General features: G+C 41.3%; 1 protein-coding gene across 5 annotated transcripts in view; it reads right to left on the bottom strand.

Annotated features, from left to right (window-relative positions):
• LOC118484350 overlaps positions 1-21,573 on the bottom strand; it is a 55,405-nt gene extending 33,832 nt beyond the window's left edge. For 3 of the 5 annotated variants that reach the window (XM_035980385.1, XM_035980386.1, XM_035980387.1), the window contains exons 1-3: positions 21,197-21,573; positions 19,887-20,844; positions 13,847-14,854 (exon numbers count right to left, since the gene is read on the bottom strand). In XM_035980385.1, coding sequence (XP_035836278.1) covers positions 13,847-14,854; positions 19,887-20,840 — 1,962 coding nt within the window. In that variant the 5' untranslated portion in view covers positions 20,841-20,844; positions 21,197-21,573. The remainder of the gene's footprint in view (positions 1-13,846; positions 14,855-19,886; positions 20,845-21,196) is intronic. The other 2 variants (XM_035980388.1, XM_035980389.1) reach the window with 2 other exon arrangements.
• Positions 21,574-24,774: the final 3,201 nt, after the last annotated feature.

Raw genomic sequence — 24,774 nt, 5'->3', positions numbered from 1 at the left:
GGTGTGTTATTTGTGCAGGTTACAGGTAGTGCATGCGTACACGAAATTCTGGTAGGACTTCACCGCTAGTCTACGAACCGGAAATTGAAAGACTTGCAAGAAGAAACCTAGCAAGCCGGTTAGAAGCAACTCTTGCTTCTAATCAAACCAACCAAACACCACCACTCACGCCGACCATTGAAACCGATTCAATGGCAAACCATAATTCCAACCAAGACTTTAACCCAAACCAGAACCTCCACCCAAACCAATTCCAATCCCGAGGAACCTTTTATCCCACTCAAGAGCAACCGGGTGGTAACACCAACGCAAGACCACCCACTCCACCTTTCCGAAACCAAAATACCAACAATGCCCAACGAACACCTCAACAACAACCTCTTCACCGACAAGCATCGCTACCTATCAACCTTGATGATCGGAATGTTAACTCCGATCGTAGAGGTAACCGTGATCGCGGCAATCCCGCGAATGAAGACCCGTTTCTCAACCTCGACGATTTAAGGAATGCAATCCCCGATGATGAACCGTATAGTGTTCCCGGTTATCAATCGCCGGAACATGTGAGCATTCATACGGAAAATTCGGACGATGGGGGTTATTATGATGATCGAGCCAACGAGGACGAAGATTGGGGTTATTTGAATAGGGGGAATGTTTACAATGCTAGGGGATATGATGATGAGGAAATTGGTTATCAAAACGCCAACTACGTTGGGGAAGAAGAATATGGCTATGGGGGTGGAAGAAATGATGGTTATGGGAACAACCGTCAACCACAAAACAACAACCGACGAAACCGGAATGAAGGGTTTTACAACAACAACAATAACAACAACAATGTAAACCCTAACCGGATTCCTCGTTTTGTGGGCGGTGGTAACCCGAGGGATAACCGAAGAGAGGATAGAAGGGATGAACGACGGGATAATCGAAGACCGGGCGATCAAGAAGTTAATGGGCCACAACGTCGTCAACAACCTCCACGGGGAGTCAATGACCGTTTCCGACCAATAGTGACCGAAAACAATTCTCCAATAGTATGTGAAAGGAGGATGTTTGATTGTAAACCGCATTACATCAACATCCTTCCTCATTTCAACGGAAGGTCTAACGATGAGCCGTACAACCATTTAACGGAGTTCTCATCTATTTGTGATACTATTGGAGGACACAATTTCGCATTGGAGGAAGTGAAACTTCGCCTATTTCAATTCTCATTGAAGGATAAAGCAAAGCAGTGGTTCTTTACACTTCCGCCCAATAGTATTCGAACTTGGGAACAAATGCAACAAGCATTTTTGGATGAATACTATTCCATGGCCAAGACCGATGATGCTAGGGATGAAATTCGGTCATTTCGTCAACTTTCAAGTGAGCCGTTACATGAAGCATTCACCCGATTCAAAGAGCTAATGAGGAGATGCCCACATCACCAAATAGAAAAATGGGAATTGGTGAAATGTTTCGTACGGGGCTTAGATGATGCGACTTGGAATCGGCTTGAAACGACAAGCAATGGTACACTTTTGAGCAACCATGAGGATGACGATTGGGAATTTTTGGAGAGAATGAGCAAACGGTCCAAACAAAAAGAATCGGCCGATAGAGCAAAAAGGCATCCAGTTTCCCGGTCACTTCCCGATCTCGATTCTAAGGATCGGATTTCCTCCTTAGAGCGGGAGATAGCCCAATTGAAAAAGAAGAAAGAGGTGAACGCGGTTCAATTCGAGGTGTGTGAAGATTGTGGTGATATTGGACATAGCACCGAGCAATGTTCAATGGGTTCGAGTGGTTACACCGAAGAAGTCAATCAAGTGTATGGAGATAGGAAGCAATATGACATGAACTCCAACACTTACCATCCGGGTTTGAGAAATCACCCCAACTTTCGGTATGGTAATGCTTCAAATCAAATGAACCCGAATTTCCAACCGGGTAATCAAGGGGGAAGCGGGTCATCATACCAAAACCGCCAAGGTGGTAACCAAGGAGGCTACCAATGAAATTACAACCAAGGGTACCAAGGTGGGTACCAAAAGAATTATAACAACCAAGGCGGTAACGGAAGTGGGTCAAACAACCAAACCGGTGGCAATGACTTGAATACAAAGATGGATGTGATGCTTTCAATGATGCAAGAATCCAAGAAGGAGAATGAGATTCGAGACAAAGCACATGAGGCATTGGCAAAACAAGTAGGCCAACTAGCGGAAGAAGTGGCCCAAATCAAGGGAGGCACGGGGAAGCTTCCAAGTGACACCACCATAAACCCTAAGCATCAGGGGTCGAGCTCGAGAAACACACGTGAGGTACCAATTAATAAAGTTACTTTACGTAGTGGTAGAGTTGTTGATAATGGTGTCAAAACACCACCATCCCAATTTGTTGAAGGGGTGGTGGAAGATGCTAGTGATGATGAGCTTGAGGATGGCCAAACGGGTCAAAATAAAAATGATTTGAAAAAGAATAATGTTACTCCCGTTGTGGCCATCCCCGTCCCCAAGGCTAAGGAAAAGGGTGTGGAGGTTAATACCGCCCCTTATCCCGAAGCATTGAAGGGACCGACGAAAAAGGTTGCAAACAAAAGAGGTCCACAACAAGAAGAGTTGTTGGAAATTTTCAAACAAGTAAAAATAAATTTACCTCTTTTGGATGCAATTAAACAAGTACCGTCTTATGCTAAGTACTTGAAAGATTTGTGTACCCAAAAACGCACTCACAAATTTCCAAAGAAATTAGATTTAACCGAAAACGTGAGTTCGATTCTTTCGGGTGCACTTCCACCTAAGCTCCAAGATCCGGGTGCGCCTATCATTTCAATTCAAGTGGGCGATTTTAAAATCAATCGGGCGCTTCTAGATCTTGGTGCTAGTGTAAGCATTCTACCGGGTAGTTTGTATGACCAATATGAGTTTGGTCCACTTCAATCGGCAAACACCACCGTGGTGTTAGCCGATTTGACACCTAAACTACCCCGTGGGATTGTTTCGGATGTGATAGTGAAAATCGAGGATTTTTACTATCCGGTGGACTTTCTTGTACTTGATTATGTGGCCAAGGACCCAACCAAACAACCTACGGTGATTTTGGGTCGACCGTTCTTAGCAACTGCAAATGCTCAAATCGATTGCAGAACGGGGACGGTTGACATGACATTTGGAAACCGGAGGTTGAGGTTGCATGTTTTTTCCGGACTTATGAACCCTCCAGTTGATGATGAATGCTTTATGGCAGACATTGTTGACACGTGTATACCTCTTTGCGACACAATCGTTTATGGGGAAAACACAATGGAGGATTGCTATGTGTTTAACAGGTCATAGGTGGAGGTGGAACGAAGCATGGACGAGGAAGTGAGGAGTCTAGAGGTGCTTGCGGTTAGAGAAGGAAAACCGACATGGACGCACCAAGTTGAGAGCTTACCGGAGAGCATTGATACTAAATTGAAGCCGTCTTTAGTGGAGCCTCCGGAAGTCGAATTGAAAGCATTGCCAAAGCATCTCAAGTATGCTTATGTTGGAGAGGGCAATACTCTCCCGGTTATCATTGCATCAAATTTAACCGGAGAGCAAGAGAAAAAGTTGATGGAGGTATTGGTCACCAATCGGGCGGCGATTGGATGGACCATTGCGGATTTGAAGGGTATTAGTCCCTCGGTGGTGATGCACAAAATCATCACGGAAGAGAATGTGACTCCCGTTAGAGATGCGCAAAGGCGGTTAAATCCGAACATGCGGGAGGTCGTAAAGAAAGAGGTGTTGAAGTGGCTTGACGCGGGTATCATTTACCCGATCTCGGATAGCCAATGGGTGAGCCCGACACAAACGGTTCCCAAGAAAGCCGGCATACAAGTCGTCAAAAATGACGCAGGTGAAGAGGTAGCTACCCGGCCGGTAACCGGGTGGCGAATTTGTATTGATTATAGGAAGTTGAATACCGCAACTTCCAAAGATCATTTTCCTTTACCGTTTATTGATCAAATTGTTGAGAAATTATCGGGGCAAAAATTTTATTGCTTCCTAGATGGTTATTCCGGTTATAACCAAATTGCCATCCATCCGGAAGATCAAGCAAAGACTACCTTTACATGTCCTTACGGTACCTTCGCATTTAGGCGGATGCCGTTTGGGTTATGTAATGCTCCCGCCACCTTTCAGAGGTGCATGATGAGTATCTTCTCCGATATGGTGGGAGAGTCTTTAGAAATCTTCATAGATGATTTCTCAATTTTTGGATCATCATTTGAGACTTGTTTGGACCAACTAGACAAAGTGTTAAAAAGATGTGTTGAAACTAGTTTGGTCCTAAGTTGGGAAAAGAGCCATTTTATGGTTCAAGAGGGAATTGTGTTGGGGCACGTGGTGTCAAGTCGTGGGATAGAGGTTGATCGTGCTAAGGTACAAGTCATATCTACTTTACCTTATCCCACGACCGTTAAAGGTATTAGGTCATTTTTAGGTCATGCGGGGTTTTATAGGAGGTTTATAAAAGGGTTTAGTGATATTACAAAACCCCTATGTAATCTTTTGTTAAAAGACCGAGACTTTAATTTTGACAAACAGTGTGAAAATGCCTTTAATGTGTTGAAACAGAAATTGGTTGAGGCCCCAATCTTGCAATCACCAAATTGGTCATTACCATTTGAAATTATGTGTGATGCAAGCGACTATGCGGTTGGGGCCGTGTTGGGTCAACGGGTAGACAAAAAGCCGGTTGCCATTTACTACGCAAGTAAGACTCTCTCGGATGCACAACTTAACTATACAACAACTGAGAAAGAGCTACTTGCGGTGGTTTATGCATTAGATAAATTCCGGGCTTACATATGGGGTAGCAAAGTTATTATCTATTCTGACCACAGTGCTGTCAGGTACCTCATGGAGAAAAAGGATGCTAAGCCGCGTTTGATCCGATGGGTACTCCTATTACAAGAGTTTGATTTGGAGATTCGAGATAAGAAAGGGAGTGAGAATGTGGTCGCGGACCATTTGTCTCGATTGAGTGTAGAGGATTCTTCCCGTGAAGAAATTAATGAGACTTTTCCAGATGAGCACATCTTAAAAGTTGGAATATTACCATGGTATGCTAATATTGTTAACTATTTGGTTACAGGTGACTTGCCGGCTCATTGGGATAGAAGGAAGAGGTTGCATTTCCTGTCTCAAATCAAATATTACACGTTGGAAGAACCGGACTTATTCAAGATTTGTCCGGATCAAGTCGTTCGAAGATGCATACCCGACGAGGAGATTCCTAGCGTCTTGATGCACTTGCATTCATTTGCTTGTGGGGGCCATTTTAGTGGTCACAAAACAGGGCACAAAGTGCTAAATAGCGGTCTTTATTGGCCGACTATTTTTAAGGATGCTTTTCATTTCGCTAAAAACTGTGTTGAGTGTCAAAAGTTGGGGAGTATATAAAAAAGGGATGAAATGCCCATGCAACCGATCCTTATTGTAGATATTTTTGATGTATGGGGGATCGATTTCATGGGCCCATTCCCTAATTCGCATGGCAATTTATACATTTTGGTGGCGGTCGATTATGTATCCAAATGGGTCGAAGCGATTGCCACCAAAACGAATGACCATACCGTTGTTTGCAATTTTGTTCAAACGAATATAATTTCTCGATTTGGGGTTCCCCGAGTAATCATTAGTGATGGGGGATCTCATTTCAAGAACTTTAATTTTGGCAAACTCTTGAAACGGTATGGTGTTGACCATCGAATTGCTACTCCCTACCACCCACAAACAAGCGGTCAAGTTGAGGTTTCCAATAGGCAAATAAAAGAAATTTTGCAAAAGACTGTTCGACCCGACCGAAAGGATTGGTCAACAAAGTTGAATGATGCTTTATGGGCCTATAGAACGGCTCATAAAACACCTATTGGAACTACTCCTTATCGCTTAGTTTATGGGCGAAATTACCATTTACCAGTTGAGCTTGTGCATCATGCTTGGTGGGCTATAAAAGAGGTTAACATGAAATATGACGATGCAGGAAAGGAGCGAAAGTTGAAGCTTTGTGAGTTGGAGGAGCTTAGGGAAGAAGCGTATGAGTGTGCCTCAAAGTACAAGGATGACATGAAGCGGGCACATGATGCGAAGTTGAAGCCAAAGGAGTTCGAAGTGGGTCAAAAGGTTTGGCTCTACAATTCGAGGCTTAAATACTTCCCCGGAAAGCTCAAGAGCAAGTGGATGGGCCCATATGTGATTACACGGGTCGGAAAACTTGGAGATGTTACAATCAAGGACCCGAAGGACGGGTCGAAGCAAACGGTTAACGGTCACCGCCTTAAACCGTTCCTTGATGGTAATGAAGAGAAAAAGGATGCAAATGTGGAGTTGGTATGTTTCTTGGGAAGTGTACCAACATATGAGGTAAATTAAAAGGTCCGGTAACAGGTTTTGTAAAGTTATGTACACTTATTTAATTGTTTTCGTAATTGAATGTGAATCGTTTCCGGTTCATACTAACCTTTCTTGATTGTGTGAAGTTCGGGCATTCCAAACGGGTCGTGAAGATACAAGGTATGTGTTAGACTTGATTTGGTGCATTGAGGACAATACACGAATTTTTGGGGGGTGGTAGGGCTGTTAACGGTTATTGTTTTAAAAAAAAAAAAAAAAAAAAAAAAAAAAAAACCACTACTCGTCGGCGACGGGGTGATGGCCGTCGGCGACGAGGTTCCTAAATACCCGTAGACACAGTTTTAGCCGTCGGCACCACATCACTTTTCCACTACCCGTCGGCGACGACGGGTTCCCAATTTCGTTCCGACGCTGATTCGTTCCAAGGTCGTAAAAAACGATTTAAAACCCATTTTCACCTCACCAAACCTCTTCCAAACCTACTTTGAACCACAAACTCGAACCCCAATCATCTTACCTCACTTTTTCACCACAAATTCCCTGCTTTCTTTCTCTCCAAATTCACCCAACTCTTTCATCTTCTCCATCTTATTCCCCAAACCCTAGAAACCTTCAAGCTCTCATAACTTCCTCAATTCTCCACCAAATCCACTAATTCTTGGGTCCATCTTGAGTGATTTTTTAAGACAAACAAAACCCCTAACACGGTTTTCATCAATTCTTGCTATTGTGCAAGATTTCTGGGCGTGTTCTTGAGGGTTTTTGAAAGGGTGTTCATCAAAGTGCTTGATTGTCATCTTTTCTTAGTTTTTCTTGTCTAACAACATCAAAGGTATGGATTCCTCTTAAATTTATGCTTGATTATTATATATTAGTGTTTGTCTTCCGAAATTTTAAACTTTTTTTGGTTTAAGAGTAGGTTGTTTAGACAATGTATGTTATGATAGCATGATTTTGGGCAAGATTAGTAGTTTTGAATGGAATTTGAGCATGTCATAACCATAGTGAAGTGATTACACTGTTATGAACATGATTGAACATGAATATGATGTTGACTCTTGTTGAAATTATAAGACATTGTAAGATTGACAAAAGATTAATAAGTTATGATAAAGTAAGCGACTTTAGAAGTTTAAAGAGGCGACTTTGCGTATACTTGTTAATTAAATTGTCAACATCATACATCATGTTCAAAGTTTGGGAGTTAATGAAGGTTGAATCTATATTGATGTTTTGCTTGTTTTTGATTGTAGTCATGGCAGGAAGCAAGAGACAAAAGACTACGGGTCAAGCTTCATCATCTGGGATTGGGTCTTCTTCCGGTTTAATACCGAAGAAGTGGGAGCAACCGAGCACTGTTGCAGAAAATGATGCAAGATTATACCGACAAGATTGGGAATGGGCAAAGTTCAGGGATAGTCAAAATGCCCGAATTTGGGATGACGAGAAGAACAGACAGTTGTCGAGCTACCAAGATAGAAAGTTGGAAGCTAAGTTGTGGAAATGGAAGATGACAAATGGGGTGAACACGTCGATTCCGACAAGAGTGGTGTGTGAACGATCCGTGAATGTGGAAGAATTCCGGAAAATCGGGATTGTGCAAATGTTTGAGAGGTTGGGATGGGAGAGTGTGTTGGATTGGTGCGAAGACAATACTCACCGGATTTACTTGTCGGAAGTGTGTGAGTGGTTGTCCACGTTGAAGTTTGTAAACAAGAATGAATCCCCTTCGCAATGGAAGTTAGTGGGGAAGACATCTCGAGGAAACATGACGATGTCTTTTGAAACTATGAATCGGATTGCTAGGTTTGACTCTTTGGGGGTACAAGCCTATGACTACCCATCCATTGAGAACTTCTTTGATAATCATTTGAACATCAACGATATGGAGCAGTTGATAGATGTTGTTTTGCCAACCCACCCAGGGGGTGACATGAAAAAGAAGCATATGTCGCTCGAAGGAAAGATCCTTCAAGGGATCTCGGTTGAAAACATTTTGGTAAGATTTGGTGATCGTGGGGGTGTGAGAGTCAGTGATTGCAGGGTGGTGCATGCCTTATTGTATGGAACCCCGACACTGTCGTGGAGGCACATAGTCATGATGAACACGTGGGCTACCAGGGAGTCGTCTCAGAGGCGGTTCATTCCGTATGCACGCCTCATTAGTGCCATGCTCGTGCAGCAGAATTGCTTGCCCTCGGAAGCACTATGGGTCTCTAAACCAGTGGAAGAATTTACTTGGGGTTACATGAAGAAAAATTGGAAGGTCGAGGTCAAGTTCTCGGGAAATAGGTATGTGGTGACCGATGAATTGGGGGACAAGTTTGAGGTTCGTACTTCCGGGGCACCACCCGTGCAGGAAGAAGATGTGGAGATGGAGGAAGAGGAAGAAGAAGAGGAGGAAGCTGAACCCTCCGAGGCACGAAGGCCGAGGCAACGTTATATGCGGCCACATAGGGAGATAAACGCTGAGGTGGCAGGTTTTGTGACCCGACGACGGGTACCCTCTTACAAAAACTTTGACAGGGGGCAACAGGAGATATTTGATAATGTCTCCGCGTGTATTGGCGAAGGTCGGGAATACAATCAACGGAGAGAAGCTTGGGAAGGGTCTCATGGATCTTCAATGCTCGAATATTGGGAGGCTCAAGGAGCCCAACGTGAAAGGATGAATAAATTCATGGAAGAGCAGGAGATGTTCCAGGCCATGCAAAGGTCACAAATGGAACATTTAGCAAAGATGCAGGAGGACGAAGCGGCCCGAAGACGGGCGTGGGAAGAAGAAGAGGCGGCGCATCGACAACAAGAAGCAGAAGCAAACCGCCGCCGGTGGAGTGCTATGTACGTCTCACAACAGATGGCGATTAATAACGCCAAGGTGTTGCATGATCAGGAGCGACACCATCGAGACTACCTAGCCGGCCTCCCCTACACCGAACACTCGGGGTGGACGAATTACCCCGATCTTCCCTATCCTCAAGGCCCATCCGACCCGACGCCGCATTGGCCCGAAGCGGTAGGGTCCAGCTTCATCCCCATCCCGTACCAACCACCGCCTCAAGGGGAGCAAAGCCCCTTAGATAACTATAGGGAGATGTTCGAGGCCCTCACTGGTTATCCGTACCAACCCAACCCGCCAACGGATCCAAATGAGCGATATCAGCGGTAGAGGTATGGTATGTTTCATGTTGTTGTTGTTGTTGTATATTGCTTTTCGTTTCTATTTAATTTTTGCCTAGTTAAATGAACTTTGTGGGTGTGTTCCCTATATAACCCTCACGAGACCGACTCGTCCTCCCGAGCTATCGGGAGGTTTAAAGGGCTTGTTGCATACGCTAAATGAAACCGTGATTCCTACGAAAGTGAGTTAGGCTTGTTATTGTTGTAAATTATTTTTCCACGTAAAATCAAAAATAAAATAATGTATGGCTTGGTAATAATTTCATAAAAGTGGTAGAACTAGGTAATTAACAAATTTTGATGGTTGTGAGAAGCATGCTTCTACACAAGGGTTAAGATTTGTAGGTACACTATGTTCGTGAGACGACCGCTTAGTTGAAAAGATGAAGAGCACACAAGGAACTAGCGAAAAACCAGGTGCATACGTTTCTTTTTACTTTTGATTTGTAGTTAGCAAATAAGTGGAGTGTATTTTGTATTTTATTTTCCGGGGTGTAATTTTGGGGAGGTTAGCCGTGTCACATCCCTTGTGCTTTACAAACTCTAGTTCTTACATATTGAGGACAATATGTACCTCAAGTGTGGGGATGGGGGAGTAGTAAAAATTTTCGATTTTGACCCGTTCATTTAAATACTACACATTGAGGACAATGTTTACCTCAAGTGTGGGGATGGGGGAAAATTTCAAAATTTTTTCAAAAATGTCTTGTTTTCAAAGCAATCTCAAAAGCACAAGTAACCAAGTCAACGAGGGATGTCACAAACCATTTGGTCTTTTGTCATGATCAAGTTCAAATTAATAAGCATATCGGGTATTTAGTGGGTGGTTATTTGAGAATAATTCGCCTAAGGAGCTAGCAATGTATGCATATCACATATCATACCCTTATACGTGAGGTTTGAGCCTTTCTACATCATAGATTCACATTTACATGTTTCTTTGTTGAGTGGGCCATTAGTCGCGTATTGTAGAACTTGCAACTTTTGATACATTCGAGACTATAGACCGAATACAAGCACGAGAATGATTAAGGCATTAGGTAAACCTTTTTCTTTTACACCATTTGCTTACCTTTACCCAAATAAATCCCCTAGTCGCCCACTTTGAGCCTAAACCTTTCATTTGACCACCCTGTAGCCCATAACCGTAAACCTTTTTCTTTTAAAACCGTGTGATGGAAATTCGATTTTAGGATTATTTGTTTGTATAGTTGTGGTTTATATGTTAAAAAAAAAAATCAGAAAATATTGCGAAAAAAGAATGAAAAAGCAGTGAGAAAAACACAAAAAGATGTGCTATTAGTTTGTTGAATAAAAGGCGAAAGTTTTTACCCATTGTGGATGTTTATAGTTTGCGTTTGTTTAGTATAGTCTGTTGTAATAAAATTCGAATTCTTCATCACCATAGTCACTTTAAAAATATCCTACTCCTTACCCTTCGCCTAGCCCCGTTACAACCCTTCAAAGACCTTTTGACTTGTGCTTAGTATTTGTGTTCGATAGTGGAGAATGATTGAGTTGCAAGCCTATGCGGGTACGTGTTCTATTTGGTTTGAGCGATTAATTGTTGAAAAGCTAATACATTACACATGATTAGCAAACTTTAAGCCGAGTGGAGAGCACATTGTGAGGGATATGCATGATTTGTTAGTTTTACGGGCGGGTTAATCTTGGGTAACCATTTGTGTATCTAAAGCACGTCACCGCTAAATACATTGAATATTATAAAGAGTTTGAACTTTTGTATGACATTAGACCTTAACCTTGTCTCGGGAATGGGATGTATGTTCGTTGTTCGACCCACGTGAAAGTGAAAAACAGATTTGCTTGAGGGCAAGCAAAAGACAAGTGTGGGGATGTGATACGTGGTTGAAAACCGGTGCTTGTAATTGTTTAACTTAACGTTTTTACGTGAGTTTTAGTTTCGAATAGCCTACTTTTAATCAAGAATGTTTTTTGCAGGTTTGATGAAGTTTAAGGAGCTTTTCGGGAGCTTTACGGGTCATCGGATTGAAAACCGGAACATCGGAACGCATTACGGATCAAACGGGAGCGAAACAAGCGAAAGCTGAAAATCAAGTTTTGAGAACCCGTCGCCGACGGGTACCAAGCCGTCGGCGACGCCCCCTTAAAATGCCCGTAGGCTAGAAATGCCCGTATCCAGGTGTTTTAGCCGTCGGGTAAATGTTGAAAATCCAAGACCCGTCGCCGACGGGTTGAGGGCCGTCGGCGACGGCCTGCCAAAACCAGAAACGGGAATTTTGATCATTTGGGGGTTTAGTTCGATTCCTATTGGTCCAAGCTCATTCAATACGGGAGTTACACTTCTTTTTGGAGTTTGAAAATACAACTTGGAGCCATAACCTATCATCCTTCTACTCTCAATCCATCTCTATCACCAACCTTCATCCGAATCAACCCGAATCACCATCCAATTCACTTTCATCACCATCCCAAACCCTAGCTTCATTAATTCATCAATCCTTCCATCACCATCATTCGAACCAAACCCCCATTCATCATCATTCACCATTCCTCAAGCTTCAAGATGATCCTAATCAAGTTTCCTTCTTTCGGTGATAGCGTTCGTCCATCCATGAGCGGCTAAATTCTTGGAGGTTTCACCCCGGTGTAGGTTTTTGTAAGTCTAGGGTTTCTAACATTGTTCTTGGTTTGATTTTGTGACAAATTGCGATTTGATTTGAAGCTTATGACAATTGTCTTGCATTTGTATTGAATTCATAAATCGTCGAGTGAAGATTAAATTTGACTTTATGAAATGTTTATGTGCAATTATGCCTTGTCTAGGTTAGAGTTTACATGTTCTTGGTAACGAAGTGCATTGTGGTCCGTTCTTTATAACGTTGATAGCTCTTGGCACCTAAACCGTGTAACACTAAATTCGTTAGTCACTTTTGCAATTGAATCAAATCTAAAACGTGTAGAAATCCTAGGATTGTAATTACCGAACCGGGTGTGAACCTTGTTTATTTATCTTGTTACATCATCAATTATAATCTCGTGCAATTGTTTAAGTTCTTGTTAGTCACAATTAAAAATTAAACTTGTAGGTTCATTCCAACATCTTTTCAAAACAAACAAAAACCATAAAAAAATAATCTAGTAAGCTTCATAATAGTGACAAACCGTTAAATCAATCAAGTCCATTCGCAAACCACATACTCTTCGTGGTTCGACCCCTTGCTACCACTAGCTATTTGTTAAGGGTAATTAGGGTTATAAATATTATCTTTGACCGGAGCGCGACACTCCGATCAGCCAATTTCCGTTAAAAAATAAAGAAATATAGAAAAAAACTCCATTTTGGTAATTATTTTTCAAATCACCCATTTTGGTAAATAACTTTTTCATCAACACCCTTTTCGGAAACTCAATTAACATCATGTAGAATTAATACCATGAACAAGTCAAATTTGGTAACAAAATAATGAATGTCAAAGAAAGTGGGTGTTCCATTGTAACTTCTATACACGAAAACGATTGGTAGCGAGAATTCATCCAGGATATGGATGTGAACTGAAGATTAGTTTTTGCGTTGAACAACGCATATAAATATAATGTTATGGAACATGCAATATTTCAAATCCAAATAAAAAGGTGAGAAAGTGACAAAAACACATTATTATTTACCCCAAAGGGCTTCCAATCAGCAAGGGCATGACCTTCATCAAAGGAGGCCATAAGCCTCAACCAAGAGGCAGCCTCCCTAACCAATTATTTAAATGGAAGCACTAGAGATTGGGTTCTTATAAAGTAGAAATTTACTTTATTAGACAAAAAGTATGGACATACAGTTTCAGTTGTGGATCAACATTGATGTCTTTGTAAGAACAGCTTAAGTTTCAATAGCATTAGAATAGGTTGTCTTTAATCTTTGAAAGGTTTTGTGTTTAAATGACATGGTTCTTCTCTTCAATTGTGTCTTATTTGGATATTTTTAGGACCTTTTCTATGTAATAATTTAGCCAAAAGAAATTGTATCATTGAATATGCATAATACTTATTTCTTATGCATTAAGATAATATGCACCCATGCAGCGGCGGAATTAGCCCAAAAATTTAGGGGTATCCCAATTTTTTATTTTTTAGACCAGGAGTATCCTTTGTATAATGGAGACGAAGTTGCAGAGTATTTTTATACTACGGAAACATAGTTAAGGGGTATTTTTACACTACAGAGATGGGGTTGAGGGGTAGCCCGTGCTACCCTTAGTAACATTGTAAGTCCGCCCCTGCACCCATGATTATATACACACACACAAACATACCTGAATAACTTGAAAGACCAATGCTTTCTGAAGTTCCTTGAGAACAACTTTCATTGTTGGGCGTTGGTCTTGAGTCTCCGCCACACACTGGTCTGCGACTTTTAAAAATGTGTACAAAGAATCCTTGTTAATTGGATTACAAATCTTTTTACCGGTTTCTTCCTTTAGTGTAGGATCAATCACGTCCTCTATTGTTCCATTGTAGAAGTTTCGTCTTGCAACATGAACGAGCCCTTTCTCACTCTCCTTAAGGTAAATTTGGTCACCAGCTTCTCTTCCGCATAGAATTTCAAACAAAACAACTCCAAAGCTATACACATCCGACTCTCTTTTTAGCTTACCAATCTTCGCATATTCTGGATCCACATGATACTTGGACCTAAAATATGTTCTTTTACACAGAGTTTCGTCTTCTTGATTTGGAGGCAGGAATACCGCAAACTCAAAGTCTTCGATCTTCGCCCTCCCATTCTCATCCAACCCAAATTTAAAAGAATCTATATGACTGTGTATCATCACTTTCTTATCATCCATCTCATAATGAAGGTAATTCAGTGCGTGCGCACCGTCAATGCAGATTTTCAAACGTTTTTCCCAAGTCAAATTACGCATTTCTCTTACGTCACCCAAACAATTACCAAGGAATCCAATAGATAATTTCTCAGTGACAAGTATCCTCTCAAAACCTTCAACACAAAATCCTATTAGAGAGACTATGTTGTGATGCTTAACATTAGCAAGCACTTCAAGTTCTGTGAAAAATAATTCTTCTTCGAACTCGTCATCTTCAGGAAGGAAGCGCTTTATAACAAATGTGTCATGTCTCTTAAATAGTTTACTTTTACTTATCCCTTCTATGAAGGAAGGGTTTTCTTTAGCAAAATGGCGGAGTTCTACTGTGTACCAAGTATAGCATTTGCTAGAGTTAGTTTTATTTGTATCTGAAAAATTATGGGTGGCTAACTTTATATCATGAAGCTCAATCTTCAAGTGTTCCAAGTTATTTCCCTGCAAACATGTGACAAAGGGAAAAGAGAATTACAAATTATGGAATTACATATACCTATTATATACATGAGAACGAATTGTGGATAATAAAATTGATCTTGAAGGCTCTATGTAAATCAGAAGCGTAATGAGAGAACCCCAGTTTGGATCTTAAAGGCTCTATGAACACAAGAAATGTGGGGTCATGAATTGAGTGATTCCATGGGTGGTGTTTCGTTAGTTTAGTATTTGGGATTCAGTTGAGAGGTTTTTTGATTTGAGTATAAAATTCTTAAGGAGGATGGTGTAATTAGAGAAAGCCTTAAGGGGGAATGGTGTAATTAGAGAAAGTAGTGTTGTTGAATTTCCTTTTTAGTTTTTCTCTAATTATTTAACAGTTTTTATTTTTTAATTTTATGAATGGGTGCAACTTACAGGATTTTTCAGCGTACATTTAACATCCCCTTATAAAGTCCATCTAATGAAAGGATGGATACGTAAGAAATGCTAAACGAAAAGGAGAATAAGGGTAATTGTCAAAGTGAATAGAACAAAAGTGCAATTTTCTTATTATTTTCGTTAAAAATAATTTAGTGGGTAGTGGTGGTGGTAAGATGGGTGTGATAATTATCACAATGAAGCAATAAAAAGATTTAATAAAGATTTAATAATAGAAATAAAAAAATTACAATATTAAAACATTTAAGAGTTAATTGCCTTGATAGTCCTTGTGGTTTACCATTTTTCACCTTTAGTCTTCATCTTTTTAAAATAGCATGTTTGGTCCCTATGATTTGCTCGGTTATTGGTTATTACTCGGATAGTCACCAGAATAGATGTCTGTCTGTCAGTTAAGTTTGTATGAAATTACTAAATTACTCTTACAATTAATAAACAATAATCAAAAAGATATAAAGATGAGTGGCCCTCTCTTCTTCTTCCTCTCTCCCTCTCTCTCACCACCTACACCTTAAACCCACCGACACCTCCACTTCCACCGTCAACTCACAATCACCACCTCCACCGTCACCTTCAGCCCACCACCCCAACCTCCACCGTCAACATCGCAAATAATTGGTTCGAATTAAACCAAGTTGAGCAAATCCTTCAAGACCAATTCCTCCTTCAAGATCAATTCTGTTTCTATGACCTGCTTGTTAACATGAAAACAGCTAGCCTGCTGGAAATTTCTTTTAAGGATTTGAAGGTTTAATATTTAAATAGTACCCACACTAGTTCATGTTTTAGATAATTGGAGGGGCGGCAGATGTTGCAGAAAGTTGGAGACTACCGATTGTGGTCACAGGTGGTCTAAACGGGGACCAAAAGATGGTTGCCGGTCGTACGTTGTGGTCACCGGAGAAATGTGGGTGATGGTGACAGTTGGTTTCAACGGTCGGGGAGAGTAACAAGAGCAGAGGAGGCGATTTAGAGTGTCATTTAGTCGGAGACAGTTGCAGGTCAACTGGATGGTAAAGGTGACGAGTTTCTAAGGGCCTAAAGGGTCGGACAAAGCTAAGTTGGTGCGATGAGTTTTGTTCGGTTCGTTAAAAATGACGTTTTGACAAGGTGACGGTTTGGTGTTAGCAGTGTACAGTGGTGGTGGCTATAGGTGGGTGGTTGTGATATCTTCGGTAATTGGTTCCATGCTCCTCTCATCGGGGATGAAACAGAAAGGAAGAATTGGATGGTTTTGCGAGATGAATGGCTTCCCAATTTATTGATGGAATTGATCTTCAAGGAGGAATTGATCTTGAAGGAGGAATTGGTCTTGAAGGATTTGGTCAATCTGGTTTAATTCGAACCAATTATTTGCGATGTTGGCGGTGCAGGATGTGGTGGTAGGCTGAAGGTGACGGTGGAACTCGAGGTGGAGATGGTGGGGGGTTTAAGGTGCAGGTGGTGAGAGAGAGCGGGAGAGAGGAAGAAGAAGAGGGGGCGCCCATCTTTATATCTTTTTTATTATTGTTTATTAATTGCAAGGGTAATTCAATAATTTCATACAAACTTAATTGAGCAAATTAACAAACATCTACTCTGGGACTATCCGAGTAACAACCAAGCGAATCATAGTGACCAAACATGCTATTTTAAAATGGTGGGGACTAAAGGTGAAAAAATGGTAAACCACGAGGACCATCCGGGCAATTAACTCAACGTTTAATAAACAACTGATATATGGTGATTTTGAAATAATTTTAATTGGGTTTTTTACATATTTCCCCCTCCTAAGCTGGCTTATTACGTATTTCCCCAAAAAAAAACAATTACATATTTCCCCTTCCTAACCCATATAAGACTGCGGGGTATGGGGCAGGAGTTTGGGCGTGGGTAGGGGAAAACGCCCAAGCCACCACCCCGGGTGGGCATGGGTTTCGGCGTGGCCCTTGGGGCATGGGTTTCAAGCCAGGCGTGGGGCGGTTTGGCCATCTTAGTTGGCGGAATATCATTGGCTCACCCACCACGTCATAGCGGGCCATCCCAAAAGTTTTGAATTTTTAATTCAAACCGTTGGCTTGGCCAAGCGGTCACCCCAACCGGTCACCCAAACCCCAACATCCCCTATAAATACCCCCAAACCCCAACCGGGTGGTCCATCCCAACCCCCATCGTGGTCCCAAACATTCGATATCCCCACCCGCTGTCCCAGTCGGTCACCACAAACCCAACATCCCACAAACCCGCTATGGCATCCTGGACCCACAACGAAGAACTTGCCCTAGTCACAAGCGTCGTTGACGCTATGAAGGGGCGGCCACCGGGCCAAACCAAATATTGGACGGAAGCTTTCGCGGCCTACCGACTAAACGTCGGTAACGACCACCACAACATGAACGCGTGCCAACATAAATGGCACGAGCTACGTCCCAAGCTCGAGCGTTTCAAGGCTTACTACGAAGTCGTTCCCCCCGGGGGCGAGTTAAGCCACGAGGACCGGGTGGCGGTGGCGAACATAGAGTTTCGCGGCAAGGAAAAAAAGGCGTTCGACAAGATCGACCTTTTTGAAATTTATTTAACGCTTTAGGTTTCTTATTTTGTAATTTTTAGGTTTATGTAATTTTATAAATATTAATGAAGTTGTATGTTTTTTTTATAAATGTTTGTGTAATTTTTTTAAATTTTGTATATTTTTTTTAAACTACCCTGCCACGCGGTGCACCCAACCCAAGCCCAACCCACGCCCCAACATACCCCGCGGACACGTACCAGGCAGTGGGGGGGGGGGGGGGCTCCCATTCCACGTGTCAGCACCCGCCCCAACCCACGCCCAACCCAAGCCCCACCATACCCCGCAGTCTAAATTACATATTCCCCCTTTTCAATAAAGTTACTCTTAAAATGACTAGTTTACCCTTAATGAAGTATTGAATGAATATTTACATTTCCCCTATCTAATATCATCAATTAATTTCATATTTCCCCATTCATGTATTCATGTAGTATTTCCCCAATTCTTCTACTTGCTAAATGAATAGTATATATCTATATTTTTATGAATATCATTGAATGTAAATGGTGGCTGATTTACTTGACACTAATCTTGGAGAGTGTAATTATCCTTTGCCTTGTGGAAGAAATGTCCTCTGCTCACACGTAATCAACAGTGTCATCAACTTTGTTTCCATTTAAGAACGTTACGTACTTCAACATTATTGCAGACATGGAGAAGGTGGATATTGAGACTTGCAAACAAGCATGTGTCAACAGTTGCTTAAGCAACTATATTTCAGTATGGTTCAGATACTTTAAATGGGAATTGTTATTTGCCTTCTGAGCTCTTCACAATGACCAATGCTGATCCAGATGTAATTCATCATACTACCTGACTCTGACACAACTGAAGTTACAGTGGCGGACCCACGAATAATTTTTTAGGGGTGCGAACAAAAGTTTCAACCAAACTTTTAATGGGTACGATAGGGATTTTTGCCTATAAAGTACCAAAAAAAAAATAATAAAGGGGACGCCCACCACCCAAGCCTCCACTTGGGTACGTCCCTAATCTGAACCAATTCTATTACAAAAGCATGAATATATATATGAATTGGAGAAATACTACATGAATTGGAGAAATATGTAATTGATTGATGATCTTAGATAGGGGAAATATGTCAATATTCATTTAATAGTTCATTAAGGGTAAAATAGTCATTTTTAAAGTAATTTTAATGAAAAGGGGAAATATGTAATATATATATATGGGTTAGGAAAGGGAAATATGTAATTGTTTTTTTTTTTTTTTTTGGAAATAGGTAATAAGTCAGCTTAGAAGGGGGAAATATGTAAAAAACCAAAAAAAATATTATTTTGAACATCCAACATAGCCAGACCACCACTGACCACTCATAACTAGTGCACCTATAGAGTAAAGGCCATATGATCGCAGGTAATTTTATAAATACAATATAAAAACAACTTTTATTTAATAAACAACTGTTATATAGCAATTCTTTTAATTAATTTATTTTAGTTGTAACTAACAATGAATTTTAAAGTATAATTAACAATATTACATTGTTAAAATTAACAATAACAAATATTATATGACAATATTGGTTTTTTTTCCTCTTAGACCACCCGTAGTGGGGCGTGTTTTTTAAAAAAAATTCAAAAAAAACGCCCCAAAACGCCGTCCCCCCCACTACAGCGGGCGTTTTTGGGCGTTATAATTCACAATTTTGAATGTTGGCGTTTTTATTTAAACGCCCAAATTTCTGACATGCATTTGACTTTTGTGGCCCACCCTCACTTTTCACCTTGGTTCCTCCAATCACTTTTGGAGCTTTTGTCTGACATGCTTTTCACTCTTTTTTTTTTCATTAAAAGTAATATGGGCATTATAATTCTTCACCACTACACCACTTTTGCTATAATGCCCCCTTGCTGACTAGGACGCCACATGGCGCAAAACGCCCCATGGTGGGGGCATTATAGTGTTTAACCACTACACATGGTCTTAGAGTGAAAATATTTGAAGTAAACAAACTAAGAACAAAGGAAGATGAACTTAAAGGCGTAAAGAAAAACAAAAAAAGGCCAAAAAAGGTCTTACAAAATTTTCAGGTCGTGGTTGAAACTTCAATGCTTTCTCCAATGCTTTCTCAAGTTCGTTAACAATATTGAATATATGTGGGCGATGTGATCGCTCTTCCTTTAAGCAAGAAAATGCGGTTTCTGAGTATATTCTGAGTGATCTTATGGATATTTGGTGTCTGGACATTTGATTCTTTAGATCAGGATGGATTATATCGGGCAATGTTTCCTTTTCATAATGATGCATGACCAATGTAGCTAGTAACCTATTAGCATCGTTCTTGATATATGCTCTCCTCCCACACAATATTTCGAACAAAACAACACCGAATGCGTAGATATCCGACTTGCAGGTCACCCCTTTGGACTTTTCAATTTCTGGGTCCACGTAGCCTATTGTGCCAATAGGTTCAGAAAGGGTGATCTGGTCCATTCGGTTAACTGCTTGTTTGATGGATATTTCAAAACCGGATAACTTAGCTTCCCATTTCTCGTCTAATAAAATTGTGGAGCTGTTAACGTTACGGTGTATAAAACCATAACCACGTCCCTCATCATAATGGAGGTAGCTCAACGCACGAGCCACACCAACACTTATCCTCAATCTTTGCGTCCATGTGAGGTTGGGATTGTTTAGATGCTCCCGGAGACTTCCGTTGGCCGCATACGTGGTTATGATTATCTTCTCATCTTTCTCATTGCAAAATCCGACAATCGAGACTAGATTTGTATGCTTGAGATCTGAAAGCGCTGAAATTTCCGTCCAGAACTCAACGTGTCCTTCACCATGCGTACGATCTAACCTCCTTGCAGCAATCTTGATTAATTTCCCGGACCGCTGGAGTTGTCCTTTGTATGCTGGTCCAAATCCACCACGACCAATGATGTTATCATCATGAAAGTTATTGGTGGCGTTTAGTACGTCTTCAAGTGGAATTTGTAAGTGAGCAAACTTGGGGATTGTTGTTGTCATGTTTCTTTTTGTAAAGTAAAAAAAGAGTGGAAATTAGTGGGTTACAAATGGATGAGATTCTAACTAATACATATAAGCAACCACACTATATATGAAAATTTTTGAAGCAATTTGTTTTAGAAGAAAAAAAAAAGAAAAAAACCTCTGTTAAAAATGATGTAAAAAAAGTCTGTTAAAAATGATGTCATTTTCTTGTAGATTTCGAAAGTATTGAAACCGGGTTAGTAGTAATCCTGTGTTCTGGTCTCGTTGATTTACCAAAACCACCTCATCAACATTTTTTTTTTTTTAATTTCACTTAGGGTAACCCTTTACCAAAAAAAAAACATTTTTTTAAATGGGTTGAACAATCAAACCTGGTGATGGGTAGAAACGGGATATGAAAAGGAGCAGCAGCGAAGACAGCGGTAGCGAGCGGTGGTGAAAGAGATGTAGATAATAGTAGCAGCAGCTGGATGTATAAAGTGCAGTGGCAAGCAAATGATCGAATGGCAGCCGGATGTGAGAGGAAATTGGAGGGGAAGGGATGGATGATGGGAAAAGGAAAAGTTGGTCTATGAAAAAGCAGTGGAAATGATGGTAAATTGGACAATACAAACGTACACTTGTTGGAGTATTGCAGGGAAAGGGTAGTGTACCTTCCTGCAATTTTCTGATTTTAATTTTAATATGATTTTAAATTTTATGTTCTCTGTTTTCTTATAATTTCGATTTATTTTTAATGATTTATAATTAACGTAGAAGATGAGATCTGGACAGTAGCAGCGAGTGGTGGCGGATGGGAGGTGCTTATATGGCAGTGGGTAAGAGGCTGATTGAAAATAAAAAATAAAAGAAAAGTTGGCTGTAAGGCTATGCGGTATGGGAGAGGCTCATCCTTGGAGGATGACCCTCCACATAGGCGTTACATAGATCCGGTGTGAGGATATGGCAAAGAGCATGAAGGTAAGGAAATAGGGGATGAGTCTAAAATATATATGTATATGTTGTATGTATATGTTTGTGTGAGTAGGGAATGCAGGGCCGGCCCTGAGAATTCGTGTACCATGTTCGAACTCGAAAAAATGTGCCCTTAGGCCTTAACGAAATTGGGTATCTGGCTCACTAAAGGTGTAAACCTAATGCCAAACGGATTAATAACTAATCTAAACCATAAAAATAGTTTTGTAAGGGGGTCTATATTGGTGTTTGTATGGATATACCCTATTAAAAAATTATTTTACATATACATATCGAGATTTTTTCATAAAAAACGTGTCCCTCAAAATATCGGGCACTAGCCGGTGGTCCTCCCCGCCCACCCCAGGGCCGGCCATGAGGGAATGTACCAACTTTTCTCCTTTATGCCCGTCTCCAACGTCGACATGCAGTCGATTCTAACGGGGCTGGACGTTCCCCACACCGTCCAACCTAAACAGAATTGTTATCAAACGTGTCCTTGAAAGGCCGAAGACGTGGACAAGCAGCCAGTAGCGTGACAACTCATGTGGTCCCACTCTGATTCCTTGATATTCAGCATCCCTTAGCCATTTAAGCTTGTTTGTGTTGCTTGTCTCCGTCCTATTGATTCTTACAAATTGGAAAGGCTAGAAACCCATGTCTATTATTGAGGGTGATCGGGGCACCCTTCGGGGACCCCTTCGGTGACACCATTTGCCGAGAGGTAAGGCACCGCCATTCATGCGGGACAGCAAATCAGTGAGGTGGTTGGGGGGATTAGTCACCGAACAAGAAGATAATTGATGGTGGGCCCCATGGCTTGTAACAACCAATCAATTTTTTGTTTTTTTGTTTTTTTTTTTTTTTGAATAAAAAAACAACTCCCGTAAGAGGGGTGCACCCCGTACGTTTTTGGACAAGAGGGGAGTTATAGAGGGGAAATGACATGGCAACGTATGATTGGGTTAAAAAAAATTTCACTCACCTAATTAGGGGGTGCCCCTTCACCCTGAAAAACCAACATCTAACATGACTATTTTGATAAGTTTCCAGTAATAAAAGTTGGCGAACCATGATAGGTGGGGTTCTATCTATTCAAACATAATATAATATCTTACTGTACAATTATTGACTCAAGAGATATTTCTTAGCATAAAGTAATGCCTTTGAAATAAAAAGAATTTAATATTAAATACTAAAATATATCTTTTTGGAGGTAAGGGTTAGGGTTGTGCACGAGCCGAGCAGACCTTTACTCATGCTTGACTCGTTTACAAATCGAATCGAGCAAAGGGGCTCATTTAAAACCGTGCCTCAAATCGAATTATCATTTTCCAAGCAATAAATATTCCAAGCGAGTGTTGAGCGAACTTTGAGCGATTTTGACAACTGTGTAGCCCAATTGCGGAGAGAGATAGTGGCAATGTTGGGTCTCAAGTTTTTATCTCATTAAAAACAAACACATTTTATGTCTCAAGTTTTTATCTCTTTAAAAACAAACACATTTCATGGTATAATATTTCATGGAATTCTTGTCGGTTCTTAAAGCTTCTACAATTTGGCTTTAGCTAAGCACATGCGTGCCTGGGTGTGCACGGCCATGCCTCCGCATATCGTGGACTTTTGTTGACCATTCTTGGGTTGGCTTGTTGACTTTGTGCTCCTGGTGTTATGCACGGCCATGCCTATCTGGCAAATTGTTGATTTCCTTGGAATCTTGGATTTTTATTTCGTTTATGCTCGTTTTTTACTTCTTTCATCCAGTGACCTTAGAAAACGACATTTGTCAAATAGGAACAATTTAGGTAGTATGTGCAACTAAAAATTCATAAAAGTATGTAGAATTAGGTGGTAATTATATATTAAAAATATGTACAATTAATGACACATCAATGGCCAGAGTAAGGGCTCATCTACAGATGGCATTTTACCTACAAAATGTGAGAAGTCTATGAAGGCATGGTGTTTTATATTTTAAGCATGATGTTTTAGGTGCTGTTTGTTTTTTGGCCAGAAGTACTTCTGGCCACTTATGTCTGCGCAATGCAGACGCGCGCAGACGTTTGATGTCTGCAGCTTGTTTGTTTTCTCGCAGACCTTTCATTAAAAAAGGTCTGCGAGATCTCTTCTTGGCACCACCTCCACCTCCGACACCATTGCTCTGCCACCACCTCCACTCCGCCACCACCTCCACCTCCGACACCCCTGCTCCGCCACCACCTCCACCTCCGACACCTCTGCTCCGACACCATCATCGTCATCATCTGTTATAATCATCATCATCATCATCATCGACCACCACATCCCTGCCACCACCTCCACCACCACATCCCTGCCACCACCTCCACCACCACCTCCGCCACCACATCCCTGCCCAAACCTCCACCACCACATCCCTGCCCAAAAACCCCAAATCGAACCAAAACCCTAAATCGAACAAACCCCCAAATCGAGAGAGTAAGAGAGATACCGACATACCGTAGAGAGAGAGAGAGATCGGTGGTGGTGGTGTTACCAGATCGGAGATCGGTGGTGGTGCTTGAACCGAAACCCTAAATCGAACAAACCCCAAATCGATGAGAGAGAGAGATCGAGGGAGGAGACCATCATCATCATCGGTGGAGGAGATCGGTGGTGGTGCTTGAACAGCAGGATACCATCATCATCATCATCATCATCGGAGATCGGTGGTGACGGTGGTGATGAAGGCAGAGAGAGAGAGAGATCGAGGGAGGAGAGTTTGACGGGGGTGGGTGGTTGCGACGGGGGAGGTTTGTGGTGACGGTGGTGCTTGGTGGTGGTGATGAAGGCGGAGAGGAGAGAGATCGAGGTTTGTGTGTGAAAGTGTGTAGTGTGTGTCTGAGAAGATGTTTTATAAAATAAAAAAAAACAAACCCTATTTTCCTTGCAGCTGCAGACATTTGGTCCACCTCTTCTCCTGCAGATGTGGTCCGCAGACTGCAGACCTTTTCCCACAGAAAAAACAAACAGCACC

Source organism: Helianthus annuus, chromosome 11 (genome assembly GCF_002127325.2).
Source record: "Helianthus annuus cultivar XRQ/B chromosome 11, HanXRQr2.0-SUNRISE, whole genome shotgun sequence".
Lineage (NCBI taxonomy): Eukaryota > Viridiplantae > Streptophyta > Magnoliopsida > Asterales > Asteraceae > Helianthus > Helianthus annuus.
Note: the sequence above shows the minus strand (reverse complement) of the source record. Positions and strands in the feature narration are given on the sequence as shown.